At 40.7% G+C, this 22,410-nt stretch overlaps 5 protein-coding genes across 5 annotated transcripts in view; 3 read left to right on the forward strand and 2 right to left on the reverse strand.

The window, feature by feature from the left end:
• The first annotated feature begins 1,297 nt into the window (after window positions 1-1,297).
• LOC118413736 (tryptophan decarboxylase-like) lies at window positions 1,298-4,353 on the forward strand. The gene is made up of 4 exons (XM_035817265.1): window positions 1,298-1,333; window positions 2,940-3,109; window positions 3,550-3,706; window positions 4,123-4,353. The coding sequence occupies exons 1-4, from the start codon at window positions 1,298-1,300 to the stop codon at window positions 4,351-4,353; spliced, it is 594 nt and encodes a 197-aa protein (XP_035673158.1).
• Window positions 4,354-5,687: 1,334 nt separating this feature from the next.
• Window positions 5,688-6,769, forward strand: LOC118414760 (tryptophan decarboxylase 2-like). Its single transcript, XM_035818979.1, has 2 exons — window positions 5,688-5,794; window positions 5,946-6,769. The coding sequence occupies exons 1-2, from the start codon at window positions 5,716-5,718 to the stop codon at window positions 6,227-6,229; spliced, it is 363 nt and encodes a 120-aa protein (XP_035674872.1). The 5' UTR covers window positions 5,688-5,715; the 3' UTR covers window positions 6,230-6,769.
• A 2,363-nt stretch (window positions 6,770-9,132) lies between these two features.
• Window positions 9,133-13,154, forward strand: LOC118415010 (monocarboxylate transporter 13-like). The gene is made up of 4 exons (XM_035819381.1): window positions 9,133-9,784; window positions 10,639-10,782; window positions 11,021-11,815; window positions 12,794-13,154. The coding sequence occupies exons 1-4, from the start codon at window positions 9,580-9,582 to the stop codon at window positions 13,120-13,122; spliced, it is 1,473 nt and encodes a 490-aa protein (XP_035675274.1). The 5' UTR covers window positions 9,133-9,579; the 3' UTR covers window positions 13,123-13,154.
• A 1,690-nt stretch (window positions 13,155-14,844) lies between these two features.
• On the reverse strand, window positions 14,845-16,795 carry LOC118414269 (death domain-containing protein CRADD-like). The gene is made up of 3 exons (XM_035818194.1): window positions 16,613-16,795; window positions 15,769-15,980; window positions 14,845-15,122 (listed from the first exon to the last, which is right to left on the reverse strand). Exons 1-3 carry the CDS (start codon window positions 16,717-16,719, stop codon window positions 15,007-15,009), a joined length of 435 nt encoding a protein of 144 aa, XP_035674087.1. The 5' UTR covers window positions 16,720-16,795; the 3' UTR covers window positions 14,845-15,006.
• Window positions 16,796-20,575: 3,780 nt separating this feature from the next.
• Window positions 20,576-22,410, reverse strand: part of LOC118414205 — a 6,307-nt gene continuing 4,472 nt past the window's right edge. Inside the window, exon 3 of the mRNA XM_035818081.1 lies at window positions 20,576-20,838. Coding sequence (XP_035673974.1) covers window positions 20,666-20,838 — 173 coding nt within the window. The 3' untranslated portion in view covers window positions 20,576-20,665. The remainder of the gene's footprint in view (window positions 20,839-22,410) is intronic.

Raw genomic sequence — 22,410 nt, forward strand, 5'->3', positions numbered from 1 at the left:
TATAAGGTCTTAGAGTTGTTACATAATGCTGACTACCGTCACAGATGAACTTACATTCAAGCATAACAGCTGATATCAAATCTAAGCTCTGATTGGCTACAAGGCGAAAGAAGGAGAAGAATAAAAAAAGAAGAAAATGAGCATACCAGCAAAAACATATATGTTTTCCCTACGGCAAAACACAACAAGTGACCGTAGGTAACATACTCTGTGACCTAATTATGGCTTATGTCGGTTGTGATGTTTTCTGTGGTGTATTTCTCGGTGTTTATATCGCATACAGAACGCATCACATCAGCTTATACCAAAAACGTACTTAAAAGCTAACATACCTATCACTGCCAAATTTAAAACACAGTCCTGTACGCATTAACAGCGAAATCAGCGTCTCAATCGAACGACACCAAATGAAAACAAGCACAGATCGAGCATAAAACGTACAGACATAACAATCTGTGTGTATGGTTCAAACATAATCACCGTCCATAACAGTCCCTTTCTGTTCCTGATCATGACGCCTTTCTTTCGGTGAGCCGGGACGAAACATACTTAACCTATGTCGTATATAACGCACACGCTCCTCCAAGTCCTACAAATATAAGGTACACAAATAATTTCCTAAAGTTTGAGTTCCCACCGTCAATGGCTTAATTCTGTGTAAATGTAATATATAATTTCCATTCATGAAAACTACCCTTCAATCCCTGGTGTAAAATATAATTTCCCTCCAAGATCATACCCCTTCTGTCCCTGCTATTTCCCTCTACTTTCGGTGTTCCGGTCACAAAAGACACGTTCCTACCCGACAGATTAAGAGCATGGCCACCCCACCTATATAGCAGTGAATCGCATACAAGACACATCACATCAGCTAATACAAAAAAAACTTACTTAAAAGCTACGATACCTATCACTGCCAAATTTAAAACACAGCTAAGTCAGCGTCTCAATCGAACGACACAAATGAAACAACAACAGCGCTTCACAATGGATACTTGAGACGCACACCACGTGAAAAAGTAGGTCAATTACAGCTGTGGAAATAACCCCATATCTGCTTCGAGATAAGTAATTGCCAGACCCCAGCGTCTATAAGCCAGCTGGTCTACAATACCACGGAAATAGGGGTGACATCTCAAATTATTACATCGATAATGAAAATAGCTACCGCGAAAAAAAAGGCTCCTAAAGATCAAACACGTTTTAACCATAACATGCATATGACTATCAACCGCGCAAAATGTTAACAGTATGCTATGTCAAACCAACCTCAATATTGGCGCAAAGCCCGAACGAGATGGCAAATTCCGACGAGGCCAACATCTGCTTGACGGTATCAAATAACTACAACGCTTAAGGCACAATCGTAAGGAAGACCTGAACCACTATACCGGACGGCGTAGGGGTGAAAACTGAAATTATTACATCCATAATAAAAACAGCTACGGCGAAAAAAAAAAAAACGTGCATCATTTCCTAACCGAGTACAGACGACATGCCAATCCACATGCGATTGCGGCATACGGAACATAGAGATATAGGTGCGAACACCCAACGCACAACGGTGATTACAATACTCTGTTACTGGAGGTTACCCTCCAGTGTCACAGAGTAATAATAGCCAGTAGAACTGCCTGATTCCAGCCTTACCATTGTCAAAGTTCCGAGCGTGACCCGACAGCAGACGACGTCTGACGAGCTAGTGCCGAAGGCACCCGAGGATCCCCGAAGCGAGGTAATGGCGACTTTTACGTAAAGGACAACGGGAAGTAATGACTCGTGCTTACTCGTGCATTTCCGGAGCGGGAGCATATAGCGGCGGCTTTGGGTCCTTTTGTCACCAAAACATTCCAGGGCATACCCTTCTATTCGTACTTTTACTCCTTTTAACAGTTTCCTGCACCGTAAGTTGAATATTCAAACGTATATTCAAGTCATTGACTAGCCAAATACTTCAAGGGGTGTACGATTTAAGAATTCATTGTTATACAGGCCATCAGGTGTCGGTTTGATGTGTAATACTTGCTATATACATATAAGTCATGCTTAAGCTTCGCTCACTTGGTGGTTTATTCAGTTATTATCTGAACGGACCATTGTAAGACACCACATACACCCCAGAGCGGGTAACTAACCTTATATTATTACTATACATATACATACATGTATACATATATACAGTAGAAACCTGTACAAGGAAATTCTAGTGGACAACCTCAAGCCAACCGTACTTACTCACACCACATCTTCATAAAAGACGCTGTAGACGCAAAGTTCTCGTTCAGAACTACTTTATTCAAGCCCACCACCATTGACCTTTTAACCCTGTATTTCAACGTCGACAAATTCTTCAGATTCTGTCAAATTGATAAGAAGATAGGAAAAAAATTCAGACTTAACAAATCAAATCCTTTAAGGTTGAGTTCAAGACATTATTTCCCTATGTCCCTTTGAAACCAAACACCAGATTTCCAAATAGAATATGAAAGCATTATATAGATTTTTCAGATGTGCTATTTTTCTTGAATGAATTGTTCCTTTTACAATTGTCTCCTAAATCTTAAAATCATTTTGTTGCTGCAAACTTAAGATATTTTAAATTTTCCAGTTGGTAACGTATTTTCCGTATTATCCATTTATTGTTGAATAAGATATAAAATAAGGTCATAAATAAAAGGACTCATTGCTAGACACCATACATCTACAATGAACGGAAATGTAAAAGTTTTGCCATCCCTGCCTATTTTGAAACGCCATACCATTCAGTGATAGTTACTATTAGGCATCACAACGAAGTGACTCCCAAAGATGCAGACGTTTCTCTTGGATCAAAGAGAAGCAAAGATCAATATGCTCAATGTGGGTCCTGAAGCACAGTTACAATATTCAGGTTAGTCAAAATAACCAGAGTACATTTAAAAACAGGAATCCATTGGAAGAGCACATCAATTGTTGAGATCGAGAACAAGCTGATCACGTGGGTGGCAGACTTGTTCGGGTACCCCGCAGGGCATGCCGGGAACATCTCATCAGGAGGTTCTCTCGCTACGCTCACAGCGTTAGCTGTCGCACGGGACAGCAGGGAGCTGAAAGCCGCAGACTTTCACAGGTTTCTGATCGTTTAACACCCTACATTCTGTCATTGACATTGTAGATTCTCCACTTGTAAATGTGAAGCAAATATCCCTGGCGTACCAGCCTCCTATCCGCCCTTCTTGCTGCGTTACAACTGGTCATTCTTCAACCAATCAGCTTATGATAAAGAGCTAGAGGCAACGTTATTCCCTACAAAACTGAAGGGGAGTATCTGATTGGCTGGCAGCTGGCCGGAGATACTACCGCTGCCAGATTGCAGGAGGGCACGCCAAGGCCTTTGCTTCACATTGAAATTGACGTTTTTTTTCTGATTATGTAATCTATTTCAGAGGAATTGGCTGTTTTAATCATATTTTGCTTTCTTTGTATTCAATGTACAAGATTAAGGATGAACGAAAACAACTGTACAAAACAGATGAAAATTATTATGTCTATTGTTATGTCTCTCCATAGATGTGTGATCTATTGTAGCGAGTTTACCCATTACTCGGTACAGAAGGGACTTCGCGCCGTGGGGTTGAGAGAAGCCATTCTTAGGACAGTTCCAACGGACCAGTCGCTCAAGATGACAGCATCGGGTCTTGAAAGGCAGATCATAGAAGATACGAAAGTAAGACACGTCCTTGAAAAAAACTAAGTACTCTTTAAAGAACTACAAAATGTTTCAAGCAAAGGCAATATTGCATGTTTATGGACATTTTCTGACTTTTTCATTCAGATGCTAAAAGGAGCCGACCAATCGTTTCTGAAAAGGGACGATATCGACTTCCTTCCACCTTTGACCCATTGCTAACGTCACATGTCCGTGAGGTCACGTGGTCTAAACAGGCGGGACATATCAGTCATACTGAAGACGACCAGATGAATATTACATAAACAGTCTTGCTAACTTGTACCATGTGACTGGCTTGGCAGTAAACAGAAACAAAACAATTATAGTTTTTTCCCATCTACCATCGTTGGCTCTCTGACGGTACATTGTCTTGCACATGTATAATTATAATATCTAATCAATTGCCTACCCAGACCGGCTTGTTGCCCTTCCTGGTGGCGGCAACTGTGGGCACCACGCTGACCGGAAGTGTGGACCCTGTGAACGACATCGCTGATGTGTGTGACCGTCACCAACTCTGGCTCCACGTTGATGCCGCGTACGGAGGGTTTTTCGCTCTCTGTGACGAAACGAAACAGCTGTTTGTTGGTGTGGAGCGGAGCGATTCGATTGTGGTGAATCCACACAAAGGTGCGTATTTGTAGTTGTAAGCAAAATGATCCATTCTAATTTCACGTCCATACACGTGTGGTGGGTCCTTTAACGTGCTTAGGGTGTGGCTCTCCCCAAACACGGGAACTCGATTTAACGTCCTATCCGTGGGACGGCCGTAGCCGAAGCTAGGTACTCATTTTCACCTGAATAAAGTGAAGAAAACCGTGAAAAGTGCCTTACCAAAGGGCACAAAATCAGTGACAGGGCAGGATTCGAACTTGAAACCTCTCGGTCCCGAGCCAAACACACTGCTGCTGCGCCACGCGATCTCAATTTTTAAGACATGCGTCAGAGTTTGATTAAATTACAACATGCTTGGAAATCTACATCAAAATTGTACCCCGGCCTGTGACGAATGTAAGGAACTACCCTTCTGTATTATCCTACATGATAAGATTATCCTATAATTATCATTATCATTTTTTATTTCAGGGTTGTTTGTGCCCTGTGGCGTTGGCGTTCTGGTGGTGAAAGATGGAAAGAAGCTCCAACAGTGTTGTTCCATGGATCACACACCTACCTACTTCAGGGGAGCTCCAATGTTTTCAGCTGAACATCTGTCTCCATCTGAACTCTCCTTTGAACTCACCAGGCCTTTTAGGTGAAACCATCATTTACTCCTTTAACTTTAAGTTATCATAGCCATGTATACGTATTATCTTAACCACACATAATCGTTTAGTCATCAACACTTTGACTCATAACTATTGGAAGTGAAGCTGGGAAGGATGATCTCGAAGGTGATCTCTACATTGACATACCTATAGGTCAAGCTAAGACCACACCTTTCGTTCATAAATAGGTTCATCAGGTTGGTAGACCAATTGAAAAAAGCCTTCTTCGTTACAAAACCTTCCTTTGATTCTTCAGTTCCGACCATCTGTCGCCTTCATCGATACAACGGACTCTGTCTAGTTCATATCGCACCGATAGTATTTGTTTTATTTTGTAATGTCGAAGCGTTTACTGAAGAATTAAAGGAAGGTTGTGTAACGAAGAAGACTTTGTTTAAACGCACCTTTGTTCTGTAGAGGTTACCTCTAAAGACCATGTGATACACCGTGAGCTATGCAAGCAGCATAGACTGAGTCTACGCCTCTATGCCCTGGATATACCCGTTGTGTGTTTATTTACTATACTCTTTCGTATGAGTGCCAAATGTGTTCCTTAATATGTAAAGGTTTAGGCATAACTTCTATGAGGTTCAGACCCAAGTCCATCAGAATGCAGAGCAAGCGGTCTACCAAATAGGCTACTGCATCTCAAAATAGACTGTACTGTTAGAAAGGCACGAATATGAAATTTGTTGACTCGGTCTTTACAGAGGTGCTCAGGTGTGGCTTCCACTGAAAATGTTTGGTGTTGGGGTTTTCCGTGAGGCGCTGAAAGAGAAACTTCTACTGGCACGGTACTTCTATGGGAAACTGAAAGGTGAAAATGCAACCTGCGTCAAATTTCTTTCTTTATATTTCTACAGCGTTTTGTGGAAAGAATGTTACTCGGCAATTTGTTTTATTCATATTTCTATTTCCTTCCGACATATTCTTGTTTTTAGATTTGTATCTAAATACTACTCCTACAGAGACTGGTCAGTTCGAGCTACCTCTGGAGCCGGAACTGTCCGTGGTCCTGTTCCGTGCTACAGCGCCACCTGGCGTCGACATCAACAACTTCAACCAACAGCTCTTGGACGGCCTGAATTCTGACGGGAAAATCTTCATGACGCCCGCCGTACTTTCCGATCAGTTTTACCTGCGTGTCTGTGTCCTGTGCTTCAGGACCCACATTGAGCATATTAATCTTTGCTTTTCTTTGATCCAAGAGAAACGTCTGCATCTTTGGGAGTTACTTCGCGTTGATGCCTAAAGATAGCAATCACTGAATGGTATGATATCATGGAAGCTCATCGCGTTGGTAGTAATCATAGAACAACGCTAAACTTTCGTTTAACACAAAGACATACACGGATCATTTTTTCAACGACTTCTGTTGTCGTCTTCAAGATCAATACCGTCTCTGCTCTGTGAAGGCTGGAATGCCCAGTGGTGGTACAGGTCAGTCTTTCTTTCAGATTTTTTTATGGACCCATTCGGCCGAGCCGAGTGCGTCTTTCCATAAAAAAATGCGTCCAAAGACGTATTAAAAGACGTATGTCTGGCGGGAACGCTGGCCCATATGTATCTGGGCTCCTGATATCACTAAGCAGAGACGGTGGGCGTTATGAACTTCCTGGCACTTTTGACCAATTGCTGACGTCACGTATCCACAAAAGATTAAGATCACGCGATAATGATATCAAGTGTTTGTACCCCTCGCGAATCTACGTTCTGAAGGGATTGGTCATCAATATTGATCCTGAAGAAGGCGACAGTGGTCCTTGAAAATTAAATTTGACGCGTGTATACCTTTATGTTGGAAGAAAGTTTAGCATATAAATGAATATTTTTTTTCAAAATAGACATGGGTTGCAGAACTTTTTATTATTATTTCATACGTACATTGTAGCCGTATGGTGTCAGGAAAAGGGCTCTTTTATTTCTTTTCTGAATTTGTTGTACTCCGCAATAAATGGGTAACTTGGGGAATATGTCAAGGAAATTGCAAATATCTTTAGTTTGATGCTTAAAATTTTAAGTTTAGCATGCTAGCAGACCATTGGACAAAGGAGAATAACATAACTGGAAAGTCAATACGATATTTTCATATTTTATTTGGAAATCTGGTGTGTAATTTTATCGACATGCTGAAACTACACGGTCGAAATGACCAGTAAGAGTTAATTTTCGTAGAGGATATAGCAATAGTCAAGACGTAAAAAAATAGCGGACAGCTTTCAGAAAATAGGAAAAAGGCCTAAATTTTAAAGAATATAAAATATTTGACCGTATATGTTCTTAGTTTATGATAATGGTGTTTATTTTGACAAAGACAAGCAAGAGCGTCGTAGAACGATTTCTGAATGGCTTTAACAATTCTTTTTGACCAAATGTTATACATATATAATCATAAATACAAAATTAGGCATTACAATGTACTTTCATTAGGTCACATAAATCTTATGGATGACACCCTCTGTCAGTTCCAAATCTAATGTGAGAGGGCGTGAAAGAGCGAGTTGGGTAAATTTCCTCTCTATGTATGGACAATAAACATTTTTGTAAGTTCTCTGTGCGGGGAGGATGACGAAACAGCGAAACATTTATTTTGGAATTGTCACATTGTATTTTAATTCTGGAAAAAAGGTTGAAATTTGGTATAATTCCATAACAGGACACTACCTAGATATCAACAACCCATTGAATGTATTACTGGGGGATTTATCAAGCGAAACAACAGTAATTGCTAATGTTATAATTCTATTGGGCAAAATTTATATCTATAAAAATCGGGAGACATCGAATCTATCCATCCACATGTTTATTGCCTTCGTTAAATATGTACATAACATGGAAAAAAATATCACAACAGCTAAAAACAAAATAAGTAAACATAACAAAAAGTGGGAACACCTGTTTCTGTAATATCACTACCACAAGTACTTACCTGTCAGTGTATGTGCACTTGTATGGTCTTGTTTAAGTTTTCCTGTATTGTATTTTTTTTATTGTCTGAATAAAGTTTGAAAAAAATTATAAAAAAACACATTGTAGTTAGTCTTAGAACAGAAGTGACAACATACGCCATGCAATTAAAAGTGTTTAGAACCTCTGTACGCAAATGTACGTTGTCCTGTTGTAGTCTTGAAAAAGGGTCTGTATAGGAGTGATGTCTGTCTGGTTTGGTAATTGTGTAAGTTGTGGTTGTGAGAGAAGGTGGATGATAGGTATGTTGGTGCTAGCCCATTTATACACTTGTAAACCATAATGCACACATGATCCCGCCTTCTCCTTGCGAGGTACTGCCAGCCGAGCTTCTCATGAAGGTCGAGGACACTGCTGGACTGTAGGTTCAGTTGCAGAACTACCCTGGCAGCCCGGTTCTTGGAGTTGTTGTTGTCTCCCCACTCCGCAGCTGTCCCACACGGTGTCACAGTAATCCAGAAGGTGACGAAGGTGTCTGAGAGACATCGAAACGTAAGCAATGTAAGTACCAGCTGGTTGTGTAAAAAGAATTCCTCTATATCCAGTAAAAAAGTTGATGTGCTAGATTCGCTGATCTCACCTGCTGAATTCAATGTGTCTGACAAAGTCACGTGATTCCATGGTATCTGATTTTCCGCTTCGCAAGTGACCAGGGGTCAGTGACCTTGTATGTCTCACCTTGCTGAAAGTCCTTGGCCCTAAGGTAAGAAAAATGTCTTCCGCACAGCCGATTTGTGTGTGTAGAAACACGACTTGTAATACTTAACAATGAAGTACATACAAAACATCAAATATTTACATTCACTCATATAGAATTTGAACAGTAAATATACTCCCACCTTCGAGACGAAATCGGCAACAACGTTTGAGATCTTCAAGCTTGCCGTAATGCTGGCACAGAGCCACGACTGTCTCAAATGCTGTCTAACCGGTTCAGCTGTCTATTCACTTTACTATAATGACTGTCAAAGGTCACATTTCACCTGGTGACGCGGGGAGTCACTAGTAAGGTCACACACATATTATTTCTGCATGAGACGACTAACTTGTATGTCTGCAACCTTCACTTGTATTTTCAGAGCCGTCGTGCAGTGCACAAATGTTCGCGGTTTTCGCGTTACCAATGACAGTGTTTACTCTTTGAACAGCGGACGTTGACCTTTTTTACAGGTCACTGGTTCTTTTTTCAGCCTTCACTTGGATCGGCTCACTCGTGTATAGCAAAGCTCGTGTTACAAGTTTGGGTTACCAGTCGTTGGATCTGACTTAAAGACTTGCATGTTCATGCCCAAGCACCAGCTCTATCGAATGTGTTGCTGTCAACATTGAATGGCACTAATGAGTACCTGTCGCTGCCATAGGGGAAGACTGAAAACTGACTGTCGTACCTCACAACAACGACTGGAACAGCTTTCAACTTAAATCAGGATCTGTTCACCCGTACTGTCAACATTGAAGCGTACTACTGAGTGCCTGTCGCTGCCATGGGAGAAGACTGAAAACTGACTGTCGTATCTCACAACAACGACTGGAACAGCTTTCAATTTTACTCAGAAACTGTTGTAAAATACGCTTTTCTTGTGGCCTGTTGTTTTGTTTCTCTGATACAGCTTGGAACGTCCAAACAAAGACGGAATGCCGAAGGTGCGTTTGGATGTAAAACAAGATGGCGGCTGGGGGTGGGTGGTTGTGGCAGGCGCTTTTTTCATCCATGCCGGAATGCAGGGGTTAACTTATGCGTTTGGAGTATTCTTCGCAGAATTCCGGGAGGTTTTCCAGGAGAGTGCAGGGGTAACGTCCTTCATCAGCTCTATCCTATTGGGAACTTCGTTGATATGCTGTGAGTATCAAGAAGGTTACGTCTATGAATGTTTGACATCCAGGTAATAAGATACGCCAAAAAAGCACTTACTCACAAGCAGCTGGATATGGTTTTCAAAACAGACGTTTCAGATAGCAGCCACTATCTTTCGTCAGTGACACTGAAGAGATTAGGAAGAAACTGTTTTTATTATACCTTAACTATGAACGCAAATAAAGTTGAATCTGAATCTGAAAAGAGGTGGAGACAATTTTGGATTATCTCTTACTCTGCCTTAAAGAACCTCCTTGTGAGTATACATGAAAATGCATTGAGTCTAAATTTATATCGCAGTATGCTGTATAGTATGTAGCCTACAGTTCAGCCGTGTTAGCTTTGGTCCGCTTCCAGCAGTGGCTACCATGCCGACTGACGAGAAAGTGAGTCTAAAACTAAAGCTAACAATGCTGGACTCTAGGCTATGCTGAATTAGTAACTTCTGGATGTGTTTATGATTTTTTTTTTACTTAAAATTTCGCTCTGGCATGTGATTAAATAGTAGTATCAAAATCACGATGATTGAGCTGATACCATGGTGCTCAACGAAGTTAATCATTCAACGTAAGGAAAGAGACAGCAATAAACAATAATGCATCAGCGCCAGTCATGAACAGAGACGAGGGGGGATACAAGCTGAGCCACGTTCGGGACGGCATTCTTGCTGCTGCAGCGCCACCTACATCGGCTGTAAGTAGCAGCAAGAAGTAGTTTCCAGTAATTCTACCCTGATGATGGTGTCTAATAGACATCGAAACGTTGGAAGTAAGTTACTCCTGGATCCGGATTGTGCCAACCTGATGAAGTTATTTACGGAATGATGCATTAACTTCTAGCTCCCATCGCTGGCGCTCTGAGCAACCTGACCAGCTGCCGTACTGCGATCATCGCAGGGGGCGTCATTTCCGCAGCCGGACTTGTCGTCAGCTACTTCGCACAGACGATGATACACCTGTTCTTTAGCGTGGGGATCGTCACAGGTCGGCGTTTGGCTTAGTATTTGTATACTTGTGGAATGTGCCAAGTAGGATGATTGGGTCGCGTATGCCACTGGATGTTGTTCGCGACGCTATAAGTGAGATATAATCAGGCTAGGAAAATAGTACGAGAGTACTGTATTTTGATTAGTAGCAAATCCGATTCGTCCCTGTAGAATACTGGTCATTACGCTTTCAAAGTTTCTGTATGAACTGTTTTGGCTCACTTTTATGCTTCCAGGATTCGGTATATCTCTGATGTACGCCCCAAGCCTTGCTATGGTTGGGCGCTACTTCGACAGACGACACGGCACAGCCAATGGGATCGTAGTTTGCGGAACTGGGGTCGGTCAATTCGCCCTTCCTCCACTCTTCCAGTTCCTCATTGATGAGTTTGGGTGGAGAGGAGCTCTCCTAATTGTCGCGGGTCTAATGTTGAATGGCTGTGTTTGTGGTGCCCTGATGAGACCAATACACCTCGCAGAAGATGGTACCAACGAACAAGTCGACAGAGAAGCACAGAGTAGTGGAAATACAGAACTGCCGTTCCATCAGAGGGCTTGTGAAACGTTTCATTTTTCTTTACTAAAGCATCGTCCTTTTCTTGTTTACAGTGTATCGATGTTTGGGATGGTTCTGGGTATTTCCGTGGTTTTTGTACACCTTGTAGCCCACGCTCAAAATCTAGGAGTGGAGAAAACCTCCTCTGTCTTTTTGTTATCTATCATGGGAGTCACAGAGATCATCTCTAGACCGTTAAACGGTTGGTTATCAGACAGAGGAAAGATTAGCAAGGTTTACTATTACATGATTGGTGTTACCGGAATGGCAGTAGCCAACCTTGCCATACCGTTCGCAAGTAACTACGCGGGTCTTGTAGTGTGCATGGTTTTGTACGGAATTTTCTCGGGTGTTGCTGCCCCGTTGATAGCTGTGTTGGTGTGTAGATATAGCGGAGCTTCCCGGATTTCCAGCGGACTTGGGTGGGCCTTTGTCTTCCAGGGCGCCGCTTTTCTGCTGGGAGCACCCGTTGCAGGTAAGCAGTATAACAGGTTGTTTCGCAACAATATCAGTTCGCAACCGCCAGCTGCAGTTCGCAACAAGGCAAGTTTCTTGTTCAGTTGCATACTGACATGGTTGCGAAACAACCTGTAACCGTTAAGTCGAAAGTTCTGTTTCAAATAGTAACTCAAGTTAGTTATTTGTACCTCCTCCTTCTTATTTAGCTGTTACGTTTCCGGTTAGCAGATTAGGGTGATATCAATGTATTTGTTGCGCTTCCCGTTGTACAATTGTTATGATAGTTCTTGTGTTGGAAATCACAATTCAATTTTTTCCAGAAGTAGAATTTGTTTTTAAAAAGTCACGTAAGCTCATTATTAGTATCCCGCCTTATTACTTACTATATAACAGCTACTAGTCTTGCGAGCTGTAGATTTGTTTCTTACGTTGTACCTTAGCCTAAGTATATAATTGATCGTAGCTCAATAATGCTTTTGTATAGCATGTGATATCATAGCCAGGATGTCAGTGTTCATGTGTTAACAGTAAGTTCTATGTGTTCAACCCGACACAGCCCCACATCCTGACGTTTGAGTACCTAAAATGTAAAAGTTTTCATCGCTGAAAAGGTTCACCAGTCACGTATGTAAACAGTTACTACAAATTTTCTTCCAACAGTGACTGTTTTAAAGGTAAAGTACGTACCTCCAAATTTTCGATGTCTGACAGCACATCTTGGTCACGGAGAATGGCATAGTCTCGATCTCGCGAGAGAACACGAGGCTTGGTCCTACCTACCCTTTCTCCGCAAGGAGGCGGGGGAGGGGGCAGATGATATCTACGCAAGCCAGACCTAGTCTCGTGTTCTCTCGCGAGATAGAGTCTAGGTCATTCTCCGTGATCACGATGTGCTGTTAGACATAGAAAATTCGGAGGTATGTACTTTACCTTTAAAACAGTCACTGTCGTAAGAAAATTGGTAGTAAATGTTTTCTTGTCTTTCTTCGCCCAGGTTGGCTGTACGATGCAACTGGTAACTACGACATGTCTTTCTTCGCGGCCGCCATCTTTATGTTCGTGTCAGTGCTCGTGCTCCTCCTCAACCCGTGTTCAACAACCAGCAGGACACTCGGCCCCGGTACCGGTGGACTCCCGGACCGGCCAGACGGAATAGAGGTTCTTAGTAATGTGAAGCGGGATGTCAATAGTGAGGACGGAATAGTGGTTCTTAGTCATGTGAAACGGGATGTTAGTAGTGAGGAAGGAATTGTGGTTCTTAGTCATGTGAAACGGGATGTTAGTAGTGAGGATGGCCAAAGTAACCTTGGTTTTCGGAGGTGATATGTAAGACCTTCTGTGCGTATGAAACTGTGCATTATCTTATTTTATTTTTTTATTTTATTAAAAACAACAACAACAATGGTACATCTGTCAACCACTAAGACTAGTGTTTGTACAGTCGAGTACTATTGCACATGGAGGGATACCATATACTGGTGTGTCCGGACGAATTACATGTGTAACTTAGCATGCAGTAAATGGGCAGTGGAACAGTCAGGAAAGACAAATACATGTAGTACATTTGTCAAAATACTGGGAAAACTTAAGGAATATGTACAGTCTGTTACTACACTCTGATCAAACATGGAGCAGTCTAACAATAGGTGGGGTTCATGCCAAAATATCAATAGTAAATTTGTACAATCAATCTACATTGGCTGTCAGTCTACTATTGTATATCCGTTTTTCGAAGTCCTTTTCAAAGACATTAAAGAGGTTAGTTATGCACAGGTGTGGGTCTTTTCTATGCCAGTCATTATTTGATGTTAGAAATAACGAATCGGATGTAGCAACAGAAAGCTAAAGAAGAGAAACTCTGCAAGTACGAGGGGTGATCAAAGAGTTCTCGGCCTCATCCAGAAATAATGAGCAAAACTAAAATTTTGAGGCACAACTTCATAGTATGAGGCCTTTTATTACTATCCTCCAAATTTCAAATCATTGCAGTCATTACTTTCTAGGGATTCGTTTGTTGCAAATCAGAGGGTAAGTGGCGAGAAAAAACAAGGGTGAATTGTGATCAGACATGAGTTCGCCATGCCGTACATTATTTGCCATTAACAAAAGACATTGTCAAAATGTTTGATAATAATTCTCTTCCTACTTCAAGCAGAAAGAAGTGGGTGTCTGACTTCCAGCAGCACAAGTTGACGCGCACACCTCAGGTCGCAGATCAATTGTCCACATTTTTTCCTTTTCCCTTACCTAACGTTACTTGGTGTCGCCTGCAAAGTAATGATCACAATAATTTGAATTTTGGTACACTTTCATAGACTTCATACTTAACATCTATGCTTCGAAGTATGAGTTGTGCTCATTATTTCTGGGTGAAAACTTATTGATCACCCCTCGTACCTCTTAAATGTGCTAGCTATATCAATGCCATTCGTATTTCTTCATTATTACAACCAAAAAGGACATACAGACACAGTGGTGCAGCACTCAAGCAGACTGGTTTATATTAACGGCAACAATGGACAAAACATGATACATGACTGTATTAGTTAGATAAGCGTTAAGTTATAGAGCTGTAGTTATGTAGATGCCATACAATTGTACCCCGTACAACTGTTGTGCAATAAAGTTATTATTATTATATAACAGAAAACATGTAACCGGAACGTCGTATTTTGTTGTTGTAAGGCATTATCATAAAATAATAAATGAAGACCTTTATAAAAAATTTTTCCCCACTGGGCTAAGTACAGGTCACATGGTAACAATGATATACATGTAAAAATCACACACATATATATGTGCATATATACGTCTTATCTAGTATTCTAGGACATTCGACCCCCTATCTTCTTAGTAATTGCATAAATGTAGCTAGCTGTATGGTTGGTTAAAATTGGTTTATCAAAAACTATCAGGAAGATAAATTTCTCTTTACTATCTAAGTATATGAAGTGAGAACATTTACTTAACACAGGGTCATAGTCAAATAGAATGCTTCCATCGCTATCATATAGAGGACAATCCACGGTAAAATGTACCTCTACTTTACCTAAACTACAAAATTGACAAATAGAATCTTTGCTCTAGGGGTGTGGTTAGGTCTTCCTGATTCGATTCGCAATTTGTGACTGATTCTTAGTTTTGCGACGGTCGATCTGTTATATGACTGTAGAATAAAGTTCTTTCATTCGTTCAATATCATGACTATCATTTCCGTCGGAACGTTGTCGGGAGTCCAATGTTGACCACGGCGTTTGACCCCGCTTGGACCACGACGTTCCCCTGTCCTTGTAGCCTAGTCTCACTCACGCTCACGTGACCATCTACAGCAAACAGAAAAAAAAACGTTACGTCATCAAGCGTCAAAGCTTTACGCGCACCACCAGTACTGAAGATGTCATAAAAAAGTTTGCACTCACGTGACTATGATGTAATTATCGCCCGGCTTGTCGGATGGTTAAACCCTGATGTTACCACCACACCAGATTTGATATATATTAGATAAATTCACACACGCTCTTTTGTTATCCTGAAGTCATTAATAGTTATTGACACATTATTGAGACAAGATTACCCCAAACCATCTACGCTACAACGGAGCGCTATGTTGTATCGCTGTGTTCATAGCCTAATTTCCCGGAAATCCGTTGAAAACAATAGAGCAATCCATGCACTGAAATTGTTCCCAAACCCTTACCGTTCAACTCCCGACTTTATCTTTTTAGCGATGCTGGGATCTTCACATGTATTCCCTTTTCTAGCTACAGAAGTATCATTGTGCTATATATATTTTTCTCAATGTTGCTAGTTATTCTACCGTGTATAGCTGTCGAGTAATAATAAACTTCATTCGTTCATGTAGGTTTAACCGACCAATATGGCGGCCGTGACGTCACGTGAAAACAAGCCATTCTTGCCATGCATCTGGTACAAAGTTACCTCAGTCTGTTTTATAGTACGTTAACAAACCTTTCCGAACTTGTTTCCTGTAAATTGTCGGACGTTGGAAGTTGCTAACGTCCGTTTTGTCCAGTTTGTCGACCAGCCAGGGGTAGTTCTCCTGTAGCGCCTGTCTGAACGTGCTGTAGGCTTGTGGTCCTCTCAGTAGTAACAGGTCCAACATTATCCACACTTTGTCTCGCCGGGTTGTGCCGGAACACGCTCTTTCTATGTCATCTTCACTGTAACGGTCAGTTCAACATATAATGAAAAAAAAATCTAAAAAAGATCGTTAATCACCTTCTGGTCATGAAAATTCATTCACCTCCCTTGACTTATCCTCTTTCAAAGTGTGCAACTAAAACGCCCCCTGCCCTGCGGTTCCCCAAAAAGTTGCTTGAGGGCCCAAGTTTGCGTCATTTTTTCCCAAGTACAAAAGCTTTCTATTAGACAAAAATCGTTACTATAGTATTTTCGAATACGAGGTACCACAAAAGAAAATTCCGCTATAGTGCCGCAGCAAGCCGCCAGGGGGAGCAAAACCTAAACATTTCGGTAATAGGGCAAAAACCAACTGCATGTCAAATTTCATGGTAATGCATTTATATAACAGAAAGTATAACTTCTAAAGTTACAACTTACATAGATACAAACAAGCATACGAATTCTAATAAGATTATAACCTTTTCGACAAAGATAGAAAAAGGACTGACACATACATTTGAATTTGATTGAAGATGTAATGATAACATTCAACAAAGACTTAGTATTGTCTGTATTGTAACATTGCCCACACCATGCTACATAGTGCATTGATGGGGAGAATCGCTAGGTGTCGTATCTAAGCGGTTACTGAATGATTGTTACTGCTCACCTGAAGATGCCCTCTTGGTACAGATAATGGATGACGTTATGTACATTAAGAGAGTCCAAGAGGTCGATCCGGTTACGAAGAAGACGTTCTCTATCCGTGGCGTCCATTTTGAAGGAAGACACGAACACTGCTTACAGACGGTTGTAATGAATGTACACAGAGGAAATAGTACAGTCGGTCACTAGAAAGGTAACATTTGGAAGTAAATACATGCGTTACATAATGTCTTACTCTACCTTCATATGGTCAAGCTTAACACATTGTTTCTTACTCAAATACTTAATGATGGCAAAAGCAGACGCTTGTTTAACTTGATTGGGGGAAAAACACATTCACATAGATTACACGGGGACCAGCCCCTCCAGTTCTGCCCTGCCACTTGCTACTCAATGTAATCGAATACTTCATGGTGTCGGCTACTTTACCAGTTACCATGGTGATAGCCATCTGTCCCAGGTCATTGACCTCATTTGTTTGAAGACGGGGAAGAAAAAGCGGAGCATAAAGCAATATGTTTCCCTTCAGTGAAGGTGAATATAATTTTGAAGTATGATTTTCAACGCTAATTACTGAATGTTTGGGACTAATTTAGTGTAACCATACAGCCGAATAAATAAAACCAATTTATAAATGTATGCCTCATAAAAATACATGTATATTCAAGATGCGAGACTAAGCTATTTCTGAATTGTTTCTTTCACTTCCCTTTTCCAGATATAACGACCATCTACAGAACATAGTTCCGTCACATTGAAGCATTGATAATAGGAAAATGATCTCTATTAAAGAATTTATTAGGTCATAAGGTCCTTAAGAATTAGCTAGCGTCGTTGAGAAAGTTTGTTTCTGAATATATAATGTCAAGTAATGTCAATAATAAGATCAAGTAACGGAGAGATTTCGAGTCTAACGTCATATATTGCTAATGTACTTACCGACTGGGCGGGTTCGGAAACGCTTCCAAACTGTTCTTCGGGGAGGAAATTTAAAACTTAACACAACTGTCTTACTCTTATAGTGTGTTGCAAGTGAACTATAGTTGACTATCAAGTTATCGCCAATATCTTATCGTAAACCCTGAAGACTGGAAGCTTTGCACTCACTCAAAAAAGAAACTGCGTAACGTTAACACACTCAGGTAGTTGTATTACATGAGAAAATCCCATTCCAAAATGGGTGAACATGTTAACCATGTAAAAGTAATTGGGTGTACACATGACACAAATGCGAACTTAAAATGTAAACACGTCCAACAAAAGGTACCATGTTTTAAATCTATTGAATTCACCAAGTTTTCGTTTGGTCAAAGACGTCCAAAAGTTAGGGTTTTACAATAAATCGAACGCTGCGCCCCTTCTGAGTCGTGTATGTGGACTAGTCCTTAAAATTTCCCCGTTTGTCATTTTGGTGCGTTTGGAAAGTCCCTGGATGACGCGCTATATAGAAACTTGGCTGTTACGACTGGCTGTTCCATGTAGTAGCGTTACTCCCTACGATATGAAAGTATTACACCATAGACAACGTTTTACACCTCAAAGTATGTAACCATGTAGCTGATATTATTTTCAGTAAAGGCAGTATATGCAGCTTTTTTTAATAATCAACTGTATCTATTTATAAATTTGCATGTATCAATAAAGGTACATATTGTACATGCAACATTACCTATCAATTGTATCTATTATATAATGATACATCTATGACCAGAAAATACAATACCTTCTTCATTTATGTTCATTTACATCTTCCTCTTCGACTCTGAAATTTACATTGGCATTCTATATGGCATTAGCATCTGTCTTCAGATTTTTTCTTATATTTGTTCATCTTACAACTGCTTTGCATGATTGACAGTATGGTCAATTTAAAAATAGATTATGCATACACAGGCAGATATGATCCATATCATATCAATATGACCTTACATTCTGAAGTATATTTACTAAGCTTCATTATAATATTGCTTACAGCAAAAGAAAAAAAAAGCAATGGACACAAAAATGAGCTGCTGCTTGCAAAAAGGCTGTAGTGATGTATTTATTATGTTGTCTGTACGTAAGCCGCATTTTATTTATCCTATTTAAATCTCAGAGAATCAATGGCTGGGTTTACAGGTTTTAAAGTCGACCCTGAGCACACGCAGGACTCGAAGTACTGGGTGCATGTACACCTGGTGCACCCAAATCTGGATCTGTGCACCCAAATTTTTTTCTGTGGGTGCACCAATGCACCTATATGAAGGTTTACAAATGTAAAGACAATCAAAGTATACTAGTATACAACACATTATTGACATGAAAATGTTGAAAAGATAATAAAATGTGTGTCAAAGAACTTGTTTAAGAATCAGAAGTTGTTATTTGGATTCCTCAAACTTTTTGATGCTCCAAAACTGTATGTGCTGCACTCAAAAACTTTTTTGGTGCACCCAATTTTTTGAGGTTGGGTGATGAACTACTGAACCTAATCCCAAAAATGAATTTCGAGCCCTCACTCGGACACACCACCAAAAACAGACGCAAGAGTGATCTGTTTATACAGGAGGCCTCAAAGAAACTAGGAATACCCAGCTGCACTGACGGTGTGTGGAATATTGCCTCATTTTAAATCGTGAAAACTTGCACAAGTCTGACTTGAGCATGGTTTAAAATTGAAGTTTAACTGAAGTCACATTGAAGAGAAGGGTACTAGAGTAACCTAAATCTCCGTTTACATAGACTTCGCTGTGTCGAACTCCAAAAATGGGTTTGAAAACCAGGCCATAGTTGAGTTTGGGTTATTTAGAGGTTTTCCTATACTCCGTTGCAGGCTCCCAACGGGGCTAGTTTTTATTCTAGGGGGAGGGGGGCGCTGGTTCACGAATTTCAACGTTGGCTACCGGTAGGTTCTCTTATGCTGGGAAAGAGAGTTTGCCAAGGAAGGGAGTTTGCCGTGGAAGGTAGTTTTGCCCCGTAACCGCGAACCAGCACCCCCCTCCCCCTTTGGAGCCTGCAATGTCTATACTTTCATCTTTCATTCTACCAAAAAAAATGTCAAAGATTATCTAAAGAACAAAAGAATACATGAAAACTGATAATACACTGTGTATCATTGAGCAACAGCAACATATAACTTAATAACAAACGTAACATATGAGCCATGAATTATAACATGCAGGCATTTTTTGGCATAGTTCTGTGTGAGCTAAATGGAGTGCATTATTTTCTTGTATTGCCTGGTTTCTTGTAAACACACGTCATTGAGCAGCTTTTGGCCATAACATTTAGTAAATATTGTAGAATTTAAACCAAGAAGAAGGCTATCCTAATTGAATAGATTTGATTCAAATCATTCAGATGGATTTTACCTTGTGTGAACAAGGCCCAAGATAAAACTGATTGGGGCCAAATATGTTTCAACATACATTGATTTTCATTCATCTGGTCCTTTCTAGTGGTTTCTTGTCAATAATGCCAAAAGAATCTTATACAGTCAAACCTGTCTATAGCAGCCACTCAAGGGACTGGAGAAATATGGCCACTATAGACAGGTGGCCACTATAGAGAAAATGTTGATCAATTGACCATGAGCAAGCTACACATGATTTCAGTTCCCACTAATCTGTCTCACCAAGTAACATTGTCTCGATTGGTAAATTCACCGACAAAGACTTGCACTTTAATGCTACCGCCCAAATGACCCTGCCAGGAACTCCAAATCCTCGCAAACTACAATTCCAAACTCGGTGCAGGGTGACATAAGGCTGCAGTATGGTTGCAATAGGCAGTGTTTCCGTATCTATGGGACCGGAAATCATGTGGCCGTGGCCGCGTTGGACAGGTGGCCGCTAAACCTATTTCTTAATCATTACGAATCCAAGGGACCGAGAAAAAGTGGCCACTATGGCCAGGTGCATGGCTGCTACATGCAAAGGTGGCCGCTAATACAGGTTTGACTGTAGACAGAAACATCCTATCATTTTCCGCTTATTAGTAAATATTGTTGACCTTTAACAAAGAATGTTGCAATAAAAACTACTTGATTCAGCTATAGGTAGACAAATATTTGATATGACTATTTTTTAGGATTAGGTGGTTTCCTGATAGCCCCCCTCCCCACAGGTTTAGGCGGAGGGACGTTGGTGTATCTGTTGATGGTACATCCCGATCCCGTGTTGATGACAATATTTCCCGAGCCACGGACGATGGAGGTGTTGCAAACCTGCATGGTGTTGGCCGTACTTCGAGCTGCATGGAAAAGAGGATATTGTAATTTGTATACGTATCTATCTAGGTAGTCACAGACATCCTAATAAGAGCTTACCCCCTGAGGAGTTGCCAAACAAGAGCTTCTGAAAAAAGCTAGTCTTTCGCTTACTTATATTGTGTAGGTAAAATTGTTTGGCATAGTTTGGTCAAGCGTGGGTGCCAAGTCTGCAACGTTGGCAGCTCTGGCACAGTTTGGTCAAGTGCTAGGTTATATAACTGTTTAGTAAGGTAGTGGTTCTCACAGAGTATATTTTACTAGAACTGTATAATAACACAACTGCATGAATGATGTTAACTTTATTCGGATTGTTTCGCTGTTAAGAACGGCTCTGTTACAGTACAACAGGGTTTTATGAAAGTGCACTGTAGTAATCAAATTTATCAGTAGATGTGTCCTGAATTTCTGCAAGAACAAACAAAGTATTGTCACCATAAACAACTGAACATAAAATATTAACATGGCATATACAGTAATGGAAATATTTTTTTTAATGGCAAGATCATGTGAAAGGTAGATATTTTAAACTAAAACAGGTCCGTGGTATGTTTAATGGAACGTTTCGTTTCTTTTAGTAACGCAATTATGCTTTTACTTGACGGAGTCGTGACGTCACGCGTCAGACTCACTCCGTCGAGCTCGGTCAGAATCTTCCCTTTCGAAATTATAAATTAAATGTGGGTAATTCTATTTTTAACGCATCCGAGGGCTACTATTTTGCTGAAAGAAGTTTGTTACACGAAAATAGCCTGAAATTTCTTAGAGTAAGAAATTTCCGAATACGCCCCCCTCCCACACCATGTCAGATGCGGCGCACGCATCTTACACAATTCTAGATTTTGTAGCGGTGATTTTCCATAAAACAAAGTAAATGACATGTCAAACTGTTCTCTACAAGGTCTGTTTTATTATAACCAAACAGCGAACATGTTAGTTTATAAATTGTATACAATCTTACGAAGAAATCCTCACCGTTCACATCCGTCTCTGCAAATTCCTGCTTATAAGCCATACAGAAACCAAGCAGCACATTCATGGTAGGCCGATACGTATGTCATAACGTTACATACCGTCGAATCTGCAGGGTAGAATATCTCGCTAGCACGATATGGCATGGACCGCAAACCAAGCAGCACATTCATGGTAGGCCGATACGTATGTCATAACGTTACATACCGTCGAATCTGCAGGGTAGAATATCTCGCTAGCACGGTATGGCATGGTCGACCCGGACGGACGGACGGACGGACAGACGGACAGAAATCTAATATCGGTCTGATTGCCTTTCGCCGCGGAAGCGCGGCGAAAGACAAAAAATTTAATTTAATTTTCATCATGGAGCATGAGCATAGGAACTTCCTGTCAATAGTGAAAAAAAGATTTATAGATCATCCCCAAAGATTTGTCCCCAAAGATTCTTCTTGTTCAGAGCATCCTGTCAATAGTGCCAGTTATATAAGTCTTTATTGCAAATTATCATATAGCCAGGCGCCGCGGACCAATCAGAAGGCCCCGTTCCACGTTGGTTATGACGCCGTAACACGTAGATTCAG

The sequence above is a fragment of the Branchiostoma floridae genome, chromosome 4 (genome assembly GCF_000003815.2).
Source record: "Branchiostoma floridae strain S238N-H82 chromosome 4, Bfl_VNyyK, whole genome shotgun sequence".
Taxonomy (NCBI): Eukaryota; Metazoa; Chordata; class Leptocardii; order Amphioxiformes; family Branchiostomatidae; genus Branchiostoma; species Branchiostoma floridae.

Bases quoted from the DNA above. Each gene is read 5' to 3' on its own strand.
- LOC118414760 (XM_035818979.1), top strand. From the start codon at position 5,716: ATGTTTGGTGTTGGGGTTTTCCGTGAGGCGCTGAAAGAGAAACTTCTA. The intron at 5,795-5,945 runs GTGAAAATGCAA...CTACTCCTACAG, and splicing joins CTTCTATGGGAAACTGAAAG to AGACTGGTCAGTTCGAGCTA.
- LOC118414269 (XM_035818194.1), bottom strand. From the start codon at position 16,719: ATGGACGCCACGGATAGAGAACGTCTTCTTCGTAACCGGATCGACCTC. The intron at 15,981-16,612 runs GTGAGCAGTAAC...TGACCGTTACAG, and splicing joins TACCAAGAGGGCATCTTCAG to TGAAGATGACATAGAAAGAG. The intron at 15,123-15,768 runs GTTTGTTAACGT...TGTTTGCTGTAG, and splicing joins CAGGAAACAAGTTCGGAAAG to ATGGTCACGTGAGCGTGAGT.
- LOC118415010 (XM_035819381.1), top strand. From the start codon at position 9,580: ATGCCGAAGGTGCGTTTGGATGTAAAACAAGATGGCGGCTGGGGGTGG. The intron at 10,783-11,020 runs GTCGGCGTTTGG...TTATGCTTCCAG, and splicing joins TAGCGTGGGGATCGTCACAG to GATTCGGTATATCTCTGATG. The intron at 11,816-12,793 runs GTAAGCAGTATA...TTCTTCGCCCAG, and splicing joins GCTGGGAGCACCCGTTGCAG to GTTGGCTGTACGATGCAACT.
- LOC118413736 (XM_035817265.1), top strand. From the start codon at position 1,298: ATGGCAAATTCCGACGAGGCCAACATCTGCTTGACG. The intron at 1,334-2,939 runs GTATCAAATAAC...ATCCATTGGAAG, and splicing joins AGGCCAACATCTGCTTGACG to AGCACATCAATTGTTGAGAT. The intron at 3,707-4,122 runs GTAAGACACGTC...TTGCCTACCCAG, and splicing joins AGATCATAGAAGATACGAAA to ACCGGCTTGTTGCCCTTCCT.